At 38.8% G+C, this 12,846-nt stretch overlaps 2 protein-coding genes across 4 annotated transcripts in view; both read right to left on the reverse strand.

The window, feature by feature from the left end:
• The window catches only part of HAVCR2 (hepatitis A virus cellular receptor 2), a 73,725-nt gene that overhangs the window by 11,254 nt on the left and 49,625 nt on the right, over positions 1-12,846 (reverse strand). The gene's annotated exons all lie outside the window — the stretch shown is intronic.
• LOC141567296 (hepatitis A virus cellular receptor 1 homolog) overlaps positions 1-12,846 on the reverse strand; it is a 37,512-nt gene that overhangs the window by 830 nt on the left and 23,836 nt on the right. For 2 of the 3 annotated variants that reach the window (XM_074313834.1, XM_074313835.1), the window contains 5 exons: positions 12,727-12,816; positions 9,380-9,478; positions 6,256-6,311; positions 3,228-3,339; positions 2,047-2,083 (listed from right to left, as the gene is read on the reverse strand). In XM_074313834.1, the coding sequence (XP_074169935.1) occupies positions 2,047-2,083; positions 3,228-3,339; positions 6,256-6,311; positions 9,380-9,478; positions 12,727-12,816 (394 nt within the window). The remainder of the gene's footprint in view (positions 1-2,046; positions 2,084-3,227; positions 3,340-6,255; positions 6,312-9,379; positions 9,479-12,726; positions 12,817-12,846) is intronic. The other variant, XM_074313836.1, reaches the window with a different exon arrangement.

A 12,846-nucleotide genomic window follows, 5' to 3' on the forward strand; every position in this document is an offset into this window, starting at 1 on the left:
AAGTTGCAGGAAAGTTTGTTTAATAAGCAGATAGAAAACCTAAGTAGTATTCAAAAGAGTCAGGCTAGTCTCTTCAAGAGATTCGTGTAATAGAATACAAAAACAAATAATCCAAAACAGAAACCAGACATCAAAGTGAAGTACTAAATCAAGATGCCTATTCTCAAAGGTGGCTAAGACAAGGTTTAGCTGGTGTTTTTCCAAATGAGGGTTGTGACATTTTATAGAGGGTTATTGATTCTATGAAGCGGTCTACATCCTGAACTTAAGATAAACAGAAAATACAATATACGAGTATCAGGACATAATGGATGTAGTAAAATAGTGTTGTTTCACATAAGTACATATTAGATCATGGTGTCACAAATCTTATTGTCATTATGGTCAGAATTTGAAAGCCATGAGCTAGATGACTTTTATAACCCATATACTCACACATCAAGTGCATAAAAAACTATGAGTAAATTTTGATATAGCTGTTTTCTAATTTGTATGTATATTGTTTTATTACTTTAATCTGTCTAGAAATGATATGAAATTTACTGAGTCTTCATTCAGCTCTGAATTTTAAATGCATCAGTCATACATGTGTGAAAATAACTTAGGTGTCAATAGCTTGAAATGAGTCACTGCGATATAGCTGTCAAAAAAAATGTCATGAGGAAATGCTCATTTTTGTTGGGTTTTTTCTTTCTGTTTTGCTTTTTTATATTTTACAACATTTACTACAATAAGTATTTTCTTTCATTATTATTAAGTGACAAAAAGTAGACATTAAAAAAAAATTGAACAGTGAAAGGACAGCATTCAACTAAAAGGATGTTATATTCCATGTTTTTCTGCCTCTAAGGAGTATTTTTTTCCCCTCCATCCTCAGACTCAGATAATCAAAAAACTCCTGTAAGTTTGGGGTTTGGACTCTAAAAGACCCAAGATGGAGTCCTTTACCTGCTATGAGGAGTGACCTTGGATGTCACTTAACTTTTCTAAACCTCTTTCCAATCTATACACTGAGAATAATAGTGCCTATCTCACAGTTTATTGATGTGAAGGGCATGACTGCAATAATTGAAGCCACCATTTATGGAGCACTAATCATGTCCTGGGTATTGTTCAAGGCACATTCTGTGGGTGGGCTCGTGTAATTAACTAAGAAATAGGGAAGACCGACATCCAATGAGAGGGAACTAGGAAGGATGGACGGCAGCCTCACAGGGAAGTGTTCTGAATCAGAGAAAGACCTTGCTGGAACCCACACTGGACTTAATGAAGCAGGTTACTTGGAGCTGGAAATAAACAGTGGTTTCGCACCATTAAAGATGTTCAGGCAGATGACCACAGGGCGTGGATGCAAGTAAAGGGGACTGAAGTTTTCATTGGGCAGCAGGGTGGATTACAAAAATGGTCAATGCACGTGCCTGTGAGGCCAGATAACCCATGTGAAGGAGCAGAGCAGGCTGGGGGTGAACTGGGGCTGGGGGACCTGTGGGGACGCACTGCGCCACCACAGTCTTTGGCATTCCTTCAGCCTGGAGTTGTCTTGTCTTCCTCCAGTCTTTGCAGAGCGGCCTTCTGCTCCTTCAGGGCTCACTCACACAGCCCCTTACCCTGCTCCTCATTCCCCACACTATTCTTCTGGAAGCACTGAAAGGACCCTGTTGATTTGCTTATATGTCTTCTGTCTGTTTTGTTCATCTCCTTGGAATACAACAGGCATTCAATAGACAAAGCCCCGGATCAAGAATAAGCCAAACAAGTCATTTGGATGTTTCATCAAACAAAATTTGTGATTTAGTTCCCTTACTCTAAGAGGTTAGGCTTGAGGTGCATTTTCTGTAGTAGCTTCTGGCACAAGTCCAGGGGAATAAAGAAAGCTAACAATGTCACCAGAAGGTGTGGATATCAATGGAAGCACTCAAACTAGATTTTTCAGGATCCAGCGTGTAAAACAGAGAGTTCAGCAGCAAGAGACAGAGAAAGAGTTTTTCTTGGTTTTTATTAGAAGAGGAACATCAAAAGGCATTGACACAAACCCTTTAAACTTACCGTATTTGCAGCACCTTTCTTCTTGTGCATAAATATTCTAAATGGAGGAGGAGTTAAAAAGAAAATTAAACATGTCAGCAAAGAGTTCATGAGATCTTTTTCTAAACAAGTGCTGTGTTTCCCAAAAATAAGACCTAGCCAGACAATCAGCTCTAATGCGTCTTTTGTAGCAAAAATTAATATAAGACCCAGCATTATATTATATTATATTATATTATATTATATTATATTATATTACATTATATTATACCTATTCTTATATTGTATTATATTATATCATATTATATTATGCCAGGTCTTATAGTAAAATAAGACCGGATCTTATATTAATTTTTGTTCCAAAAGACGCATTAGAGCTGATGGCCCGGCTAGGTCTTATTTTGGTGGAAACACGGTATATTACTTCTGCTATTACTTTAACATGAACAAAATTAATACAGAGACAGAGCCTGAAAAAAAATAAATTTAGAAGAATGTTTAAAATGAAAGAAAACAAAACAAAACCAAAAACAGACTAGGCTCTTCTCTGGTAACTTCAGGTAATTCATTTTGAATACGTACAACCCAAACAAGCTGCTTAGTGCAAACTATCTCATGTTCATTAATGGTTCAGTGTATTCACACACATCGCCCAGCTTACTTTAATGCAATTATTAATTATTAGATTTCATTTTTTTAATGGATGATTGTGGTTCTTTCATGGAGGCCAGTTACACACACACACACACACACAAATGGTGGACGGCTGCTTTTTGAAACCCTTTTTCTACCTTTACCCCTGAAATCTATTTCCCTTCTAATGTGTCGTTTGCCTCTTCAGTTAAGTGAGTGTTGTAAAACACTCAACAATATGATCCTTCATGGGAACAAAAACTGGGCTTTGAGGGGAGAGGAGAAAGATGAGCAAACAAGCCTTACATAGTATAATGGTTTCTTGTCTTCCAAATTCCGGTTCTACCCAACAAACTCTTATTTCTTTATATTTAATATCTCCTATGGAGAATTTAAATTTCATTTTTTTTCATGGGTTAATACTTATAAGAAAAACAGAACAACAGGTTATGAAACAGAGAAGTTATATGAAATCAAAATTGCACAGTGTGTGGACCAGCTTGAACCCAGGCAGTCTGGCTCTAGAACCCTCACTCTGTTCTTTTACGCACATTCCTGACAGGACTTACTTTTGGTAACGATGGCAGCCAAAATAGTGAGCAATAGCACAGCGAGAATGGAGATTCCAATGCAGAGTGCCTCACTGGTGGTCATCCATTCCTTTTCTTCCGGGCACACGTGCTAAGGAAACATCAGGAGATCGAAAAGGCATCTTGTTAGAATTATGGGTGAAAACATTTCCTAAAATAACATACTCAGACAAATTTATCTTTATTGGCCCTTGGCTACTTCTAGATCATGAGGGGTAAGACCGAAGGATCTGAGGTTGTAACTATGGTGAAATTCTAAGACATTTTGAAATTCAATATGTTTGAGGATATGAAAACATTTAACATCTTGCTCGGAGTGGTATTTACATAGGTATACATTTGTCAAAGCTCAAACTGTACACTTCAAAAGGTATTCTTTACTATAGGTAAATTACCCGTATTTTTAAAAAATCTGTATTTTCCCCATAAATACATCCTATTTTATTAACAAAGAAGAAAACGTTTTTATTTATATATCAGTTGACATGGTGATGTCATCTAATGTTATCTGAACGTGCTCAGTTATTGAATTTGGTCCTTAATACAGTCCTCACTTTTTAAACTATAGTTCAAGACTCTATCTATGTCTGTGTAAATGGACTTGAAATGAGCTGCTCACAGACATAGCCCTGATCAACAATTAACTTAAAATGCTGTGCAACTGGGTGTAAATGCAAATTTTTGTTTAACTCTCCTGATACAATTCATAAGGGATCAGCACCTCCTAGAATAAGCTCAAAATATGGCAAGGATTATGCTAGGCCCTGTTACCTACTTTAGCTCTAATCCTCCAGAAATCCCACAGGGAAGTTATTTGAACAGAAAGGAAGTAGAAGATCAGAGAGAAGGATAAAGCCTCTTGCTGCAAAGTAGTTTAATCTCTGGAGTCAGAATCCTGGTTCTCTTTCTTACTAGCTGTAGGACCCAGGACAAATTATTTACCATCTCTGAACCTCTGTTTCTGTTGTCCGTCAACTACTAACTAAATAGGGTCCTTGGGAAAGGTACTTTTAGGTACTTCCTGAAAAACACGATGAGGAATATAAGGGGAGGAATTTAGTATGTGAGCCCTCCTTGTTTAAAAGGGGAAAGGCCACTAGCTGAGAGGGAGAAGCTATGTTGGTATTACCTTACAGATGGGGGGTAAAGAGCTTAGATGGAACACGGGGTTACCAGAGGAGGCTTCGCTTTCCGTTTTTAAAAATATATATATTATATATTACATAAAACTGCATGTTCATACGTAGTCACAAAAAGTGGAGGACAGCATTAGGAATATAGACAGTAGAAATGTAATGGCTGTATGCGATGTCAGAGGGGTAGTAGATTGGGAGAGGGAGTTATCACTTAGTGAGGGGTATAAATGATAAATGTCTAACTATTACATTGTTTTGTACACTTGAAACTAACAAAAAAAATGAAAAAAAAACTTCATGTTCATTTGAGAATGTCGAACTAAACATAAAGAAAAAAAAAATCAACCATAATTCTAACATCCAGAAACACCCATTGTTACCACTTTTTATTATGTAGTCATTTAGAATTTTTTTCTTAGTGTTTTTTCTTAACAGAAATATTATATTCAGTATATACTATAGTACAAATACTATTTTAAGATAGTTTTTCATTTAATAATCAGTAGTAACCGTCTTCTCATGACAGTAAATGCACTACAATAATGATTTTTTTTAATTAAATTTATTAGACTGACAATGGTTAGCAAAGTTTCATAGATTTCAGGGTACAACTCTGTAAAACAAGTGATGACATTTCTAATGGCAATATTAGGACCTGCTTATCAGACTAAATAATTAAGCCCTTACTATTGAACACTGAGGTTGTTTATAATATTTCCATGATTACAAATAGCACAAATATACATCTTTTCTCATACATCTTCATGTATTTGTTCAATTCTCTCCTTAAGAGAGAGTCCACGAGGTTGACCTACTGGGTCAAAATATATGCTGCGTGCTTTCATCTTGACATCCTCAGAATCAAGGCACAAAACGCTCACAATTTTGCTACTACCTATTATGAACTTGCTTCAAAATTGCTTCCACTTGTTACTAAACATACCTGACCTACAGATAACTGAGGTCAAGAACAAGCTCACCATTCAGAATGTGTGATTTTTCAATTCAGCATACTTCTGGCCATAGAGCAATATAATAATCATTTACATAGTGGCAGTTCTGACATTTAGAAGGGATGCAGAAATTCAGCCCACATCCATCAGATCAATCAGCGTCCACATCATACAAGTTGTTAACATATCTCATATCACTCCAATGTAGTGTTCTAATTAGAACTAAGGTTAAAAATAAAAAGTAATCTGACCCTAAACACCCCATTTTGTCTGAGCTTGAATTTCTCTTACTATGGTCGTGTTATCATGTCTCACCACATGCAAACAGAATTAATACCTTAATAAATCAACCTATGGAGAGGTTAGAGTATAGTAAAAAAGTTTCTATACAGGATGGCAATTGGGTTGGAAAAGAATAGTAGTGGGCCTATGTTTAAGCAAATACACTTTCACTTGCATAATATTTTTGTTTGGAATGGTCCTCCATGCCACCACAGTAACTCAAAGCACGGCATTCGCTTAATGGTAACTGAAGTCTTCTGGGGTGTTATGCTAACTCACTCTTCTTAAATTCGTTCATTCTTCTTATTCCAATTTTTGGCCAGGAGAAAGTCTGTAATGTGTGAATGTGTGTGTGGTGTGTGTGTGTGTGTGTGTGTGTGTGTGTGTGTGTTTGTATAAAATATTATTTATCAGCATCTCTAACAAACTGGTCTACATGTAGATATGTATGAACTTTACAAATGAGTTAAAGCATCCCTATTTAAGGAACAGATTCTTATCTTATCTTCTTTGTCTTTTAACTGCAAAGAACCAATCTGTGGGCTAGTCTCACAGAAGTTATTACTAAATACTAACTTGCTTCCAGGGAGACATGCACGCGAGTCTGGCTAGTAAGATAGGAAGGAACATGCTTACAGTTTTATTGTATTCCCAAACGCCATCTGAAGGCTCCGCCACAGTGCCATTCCCATCTGCTCAACAAAAAGGAAGAGCAATCAGAATTGCAAAAAACAGTGACCACTCATTGCAGACAGTAATGATATTCACACTGCTCTCTGGTGGTGAAGGAAAAGTTGAATAATCATCTGGCCAAATAAGGCAGGCGTTGCAAGGGTTACACCAAGGTACTAATGTTAATAATTTATCTTATAAGTTGTGTTTCTTAACCATTTTGTCATGGACCCTGTGAAAATGGATGCCCTTTTTACATCTTTATGGGAAAAAATGTATTACATGCAAAGTTTTACCTCCAATTTCAGGGGCATAGAGGCTATTCTTGAAACCAGGTTAAAAATGCCACTTAAAGGTAGGTAATCAGTATTTTCATGCCAGCTAAGAACCTGTCAATGAGGGCACAGAGACCATATGCACATCTAAAGATCAAACTACTCTACTCAGTATGGACAATACATTGGCTTTACATTCAAAACGTAAGTACAGTGTACTAAGATATCTAAACCAGGTGGCATTTCACTCCTACGTAATGTGCCAATGTGCCTCGATAGGGATCCAGAAGCACTGCAGAAAATGTGCTATGCATATACCAGCCACAAGTATATTTTATACTACCTAATATCCTAATATAAAGTGATATTGTTCCTTAGTTTTGAGTATTCACGTTTTCATAGTGCTTTGAAATACGTATTTTGTTATTATATCACTGACCCTGCTCGGCAAGTGTAGGTCAAATGTAGAACTCTCTTTTTACTGAGTATCTACCATATACTAAACACATTACATCTTTCAACTTCCTTAATCCCATTTTACAGAAGATGAAACAGACCTGGAATATTTACACAAGTTTCCACCTCCTATAAATGACAAGAGCCCCTTCTTATAATGACAACATAAATGGCACTCCCATGAAATGAAATTCCCTAACTACTGACAAAGCCATAAAAAACCAACTCAATAGTGATGAAATTAAAATAGCCCTATCCCCCAATATCTTTACTTTATTTCTGTGTTTACATTTTCCTCATTCAGAGACTACCTTTAGCATAAGGCCATATCTAGGCTTACGTAATATCTATAGTTTAGACTATCTTTGTGACTTGTATTATGACATTAAATAAGTCCCTCAGGTACAGAATGGCATGATGCACTAAAGACAGCATGGACTTGACTCAGATGAAATTTGAGTTTGGTGTTCACAATGTCCCTTAGGAAGGTGACCTTGATCAAGGTCTTTTGTACACATACTTATTTATTTCTACCTAGGGTAACCTTGAACTACAATTACAAGCTATCAACATCACCCATCTCATAACGTTATGAAATTAGATGATGCATGTAAAGCACTTAACACCATAGAGAATAAATATCAGCTATTACTCAATATTACGATGTTATAATGCAAGAAGCAGTGGGGGCAAGAAAACTAGCCATGCACTTTCCAAAAATCATACTCTTCAGTCAGCATAAAGATCCAGTGAGGAATGCAACAATTTGTCCATGGGCACCCAGCTAGTAACTGGCAGTGAAATCGGGAGCTGTCTCCAAAACAGAACTATAGGGCCTCCCCAGTCTGGCAATGGCAATAAATAAGGGTTGCCTTGAAAACATTAAATGAGATAACATATGACAGTTTCCTGGCACATACACTGTCAAGTGTGTGGCAGGCCATATGACAACCCAAATCCCTTCTAGCCCTAACATTCTTCGCTTCTGAGAGGCCTCAACCCATGAAGGCTGACTTGGGCACAGAGAGGATTTGGTTCCGGAGCCTCAGATACACCGCTAAGATGACAGCTGTCGAAGGCCATGGAAACACAGCTGCTCCCAAGTCTGTTTCACCCTGGAAAGCTCTACCTTGTCCAGGTATTAGTGACAGGACATTCTAGAGAATGATTCCCTACTCCTACTTTCTACCTCCTCACACCCCCTAAAAGTGTGGGTGCAGCTGCTCTTACTGCTGTTACCTCATGTTCTTATCCATTTTCTCTGTTTATGTGTCTTGAAACAGATCGCACTACAGATTCCATTTTCATAACCACGTCACCATGATCTAATCCCACCAGAATGGGTCCCTCTGTGAACCTCACTGGAGGTCCATTTTAAATTAACTGTGTTGCGGGAATGATTCTCAAAGGTAGGCCATGGGATGGCCCCCTACAGACTGGCAGCTCCTGAGTACGCTGAGTCACACACAGGGGGAGTCTTGCAAGGTTTCACCTTTGTGGGATGCAGCACAAGACAAGCATACATAGCCACTCTGCATTACACAGGGGTTCAGCACGTGACACTCTCCACACTTACCACCAGGGGTAACAGGAGGTAGCTGGGAAAGATGACAGGAATCAGTATAACCTTTCTCCACCACAGGAAAGACCAGTCAATCTCACACTTTGAAAGACTAGAGATCATGTGGGACTTGCCCAGAGTGGGGAAGACTTTTTGGAGGGGAATGGCCAATTCTCAATGGGGCGTGCCTCTTTGATGTCAGCGTGGGTGTCATCACCCATCACAAAGTGTCCTTTTGCAAGCCTGACAAGGTAGCAGAAAAGCCTCCTGCTAATATTTAAGGCTCTGGGGCTGAGAAGGAACATAAACACAGTTGAGCAGTTTGACTCAATTTAATTGTTTGATGGCTCTGGTCCAACAGAGCAAACCAAGTAATAAGTTTGGAGACAAAACTGGTTCATTTGTTTTAGAAAAATGGTGTTATGCCTGTAGATGTTCCCCAATCTTACAAGCCACCAATGCTGCTCAGGTATATGCTCTCAAGACTTCCAAGTGACACTCATAGTGGCAATCGTATCTGTCACTTACACCTTATAACTGTGTCCCACGTTCTTCATCTCATGTAATCCTCACAGGACTCTGCATGGTCAATGATCTTCCATTCATTTTACAAATGATGAAAACAGATTCAGAGAGGGTAAAACTTTTGTTCGAGTCACATATCTGATTGAAGGGGTCAGGGCTGGCACTCAGGCGAGGTCAGATCTGTCTTACTCCAGAATATGTGCTCTTCACAATATGTCAATGATTGTGAAAACTGAATGCCTTAGGTGTTCAGGAAAGAAAATGAAGTTACCTGTTAGCCAAGGGTTCACTGGTAAGCTGCTTGTATTTGTTTCCTGTGTTGTGATAGGCTGAGTTTCTACTGTCATCATTGGAGAAGATGAAGTAGTATCTGGAATGAAAAGAATGAAAGAGCAATGTCCCAACTCTGCACAAAAATTCCCATACCTCCAAAAAAAGCAGACATCAAAACTAGAATCAGGAATTACTTTCACTCTTTATTAGAAATGTGTTCAAAGCTGACCTTGAGGCATTGCACTACCACCTATTTATTACCAGGAATAAATCTCATCTAGATAACGATCTGGATAGTTATTTATAGACAGAATTATTTCACAATTTTCATACTCCTAGGATTTCCCTAAATGTATAAAGCCTACAACAGGGCATCTGCTGTAGGTCACCCAACTAAGCTTTTATCCATACAATTGACATTTTCACTTTCATGGAACAGGCCCTGGGAGTTTGCATTAATCTGCCCTCCCCTCTTCACATCAACCCCAATATGGATTTTCTGGCCTTAGTCGAATTCCCAATTATCCATCTAGACATCTTTTCAGAGACATGACATATGGACCAGCACAGGATACATACTCACTATATTTAATTCCTTGAAGTCTCCTCAAGGTGTCTATATTGCTCAATATTAGCCTCGGTAATGATTCACAGCCCCCAAATTGAGGTTCCCGGTAAACGTTGACCCCAGCTCCTTCTGTAGTTGCATTTCAGTCACTCCTTTAGTAAGACTAATTTCCTGTGTTATCTGACTCATCTTCTGTTACTCACCCAAAGTTTCACTAAAAATTCTCCAACCCAGGGCTACGTGCCCCTTTGCTTTCTTGAAAGCACTGCTTCATTTTCTATCAGATATCTCACCTTCCATGCAGAGTACGTCACTAGCTTCTTTATAAGATCTTTATAGTCCTCCTGCTTAGAGCACCACAGAATTTTGGAGCAAATTAGTGGTGCTGGCTGGACAAGAATTCTCGAAGCTGGGCTTTCATTATTGCCTCTCATTGTTCTTTTTGTTCCCTCTTTCCCACCATAGTCTTCACATTTCAACATCATCCTTTTTCATATTCTGAACTGTCTCCTTGTTTTCCACTTACAGTCTACCTGTAACAGGATGTGGCTTTCTTTAGAAAGTAAAAACTTTCTAAAGTCTATGTGAAGTTTTTAGCTCTATGTGAAAGTCTTCTTGAGCCTAACTTCTTTCTCAAGTGTGAGATTTTGTGGGTATCTTCTTTTTTTTCCTTGCTCCTACAACCTTATATCCACCCATTCCATAATATTTTAGGCAACTAGTATCTATTAGAGATACTGACCTCAGGGAGGGAGTGGATGTAAACATAAATGTCTCTGCATTGAATTAGCTCCAGTGTTCACCTCAGTCTTGTAATATAAACTTCAACTCTAAACTCAAACTCCTTAGGAAACTATCAGGATAAGGATAAAACTCAACTCAATTAATAATGCAATTAGTATTTTCCAGGATTTCACACAGACATGAAAACCAACACTTTTCTTCTGAATCTCTCCTTAAAAGAAGTCAAAACGTATGTACGTTCATGAAACAAAGACCAATAATCCACACCCTTTGGCAGGCGCAAACTAAGTCAATCTAAGTATAGAGAAGCTAAATCAATATTGAGAAAGTAGATAGATTCTCTAGTATGTCCAGCTGCCCGGAACAAAGCTGTTTTTCTTACAAACTTTTATGGCTCTAAAATCCTAGGTTTCACCTCAAGCCCTCTCTTCAAACTAAGCTCAGAGCCCAAATGCTGCAAATCCCTCCCAGCTAAATATCCACCAGGTCTGATGGAAGTTAAGGAAAATCAGTATGTTCCTTCAGATTTTTCTGGCTAAGAGGTTGTGACATCTCTGCTGTTCCTCAGAATCCAGGGCCACCTCAAGGGGTCAACAAGTATTAGAGTCTTGTAGAATCTTCACTAAAAGTTGTTTTGTAATCCTGGAAATAGAAGTTTTAAACCTAAACTGGTCTTCAAAATGCCAAATTATTTCTCCACCTATGAGCTAAATATTTCTGCATTTTTATTAAACCTAAACTCTTAAATATCAAAAATTTGAAGTGTGAATCATGAATTGAAAACGGAGCCTGTACATTCTAAATCCCTGAAATCCTTAAATCTGATCTTTACTTTGTCGTCAGTATAAATAGCATTTTTTAAATCCCTCTGCTACATAATAAAGTAAATGATGAAAACTGTGTAAAGTCACTGACTGCTATGGGAAGCCAGGCTAATTATATAAAGTCTTTTTCAGTGAGGATGTCAGATCAGGACAAATTCATCCAAACATAGCCTCAGTGCTCCTGACAGAAGGCACGATCCAGTAGTTATCACCACAGCCCAAAGTCAACTTAATGGCGACTGAATCCTGACTCAAACACCTTCTATCCATATGCCTTTCAACAGTGCACTCAGACCCTATGCCTGGGTCCCCACAACCATGTAATACGATTGAATCACACGTCCAATGCTTAGGGTTGTCATCAAAATTAAGTGATCTAATACTTATAAACCATTCAGCATGATCCTTGCCACATAGGAGACACAGTATGTGATAACTTCAAGGAAATACTGTCTTTGCATGGAGGCTCTGACTTCACAGGGCACTAAAGGATCTCCATTCAGCTCTCCTTGTGAGGACAGAATCTCATGAATCTGACCCTGATTCTTTGGCATTCCTTTTAATTTCCTCATCATCTTGTGCTCAACTGATATGAATTCACCTCATCCTCATTAGATGTCCGAGATAGTGTTCTGAAGATGTTTTTGGCTAACAGTGAATCCCCTTGAAAATCTGATTTTTAAAAAGTATGGCTCCCCTCACTCTGAAAATACTAATAGGTACAAAAGTTATATGTAGGGCCGGCCCGGTGGCTCAGGTGGTTAGAGCTCCGTGCTCCTAACTCCGAAGGCTCCTGGTTCGATTCCCACATGGGCCAGTGGGCTCTCAACCACAAGGTTTGCCAGTTCAATTCCTCGAGTCCCACAAGGGATGGTGGGCTGTGACCCCTGCAACTAGCAATGGCAACGGACCTGGAGCTGAGCTGCACCCTCCACAACTAAGACTGAAAGGACAACAACTTGACTTGGAAAAAAAAAAAAGTCCTGGAAGTGCACACTGTTCCCCAATAAAGTCCTGTTCCCCTTCCCCAATTAAAGAAAAAAAAGTTACATGTAATATGGAAGGAGGTTGTCAGGTCCTGTGGAGACCAAGTTTGGAACCCAGGGAAGAACCGTTACCCCAGATTGTACTCCCGCCTTAACACAATGCCCTGGGCGGTCTACATCCTCTCATTAAGAGGCCTCTGGTTTCAGAAACACATCACTTTACCTGTCTTGAGATTCTGTGTGGATGCTGGCATTGTAGGAGCAGAGGTAGAGACCTGATGTGATGTTGGAACACTGGTGACCTTAGGTGGAGCTGGAAATCAACAGGAAAGGAAGGATGAAT

Source organism: Rhinolophus sinicus, linkage group LG10, assembly GCF_036562045.2.
Source record: "Rhinolophus sinicus isolate RSC01 linkage group LG10, ASM3656204v1, whole genome shotgun sequence".
Classification (NCBI taxonomy): Eukaryota; Metazoa; Chordata; class Mammalia; order Chiroptera; family Rhinolophidae; genus Rhinolophus; species Rhinolophus sinicus.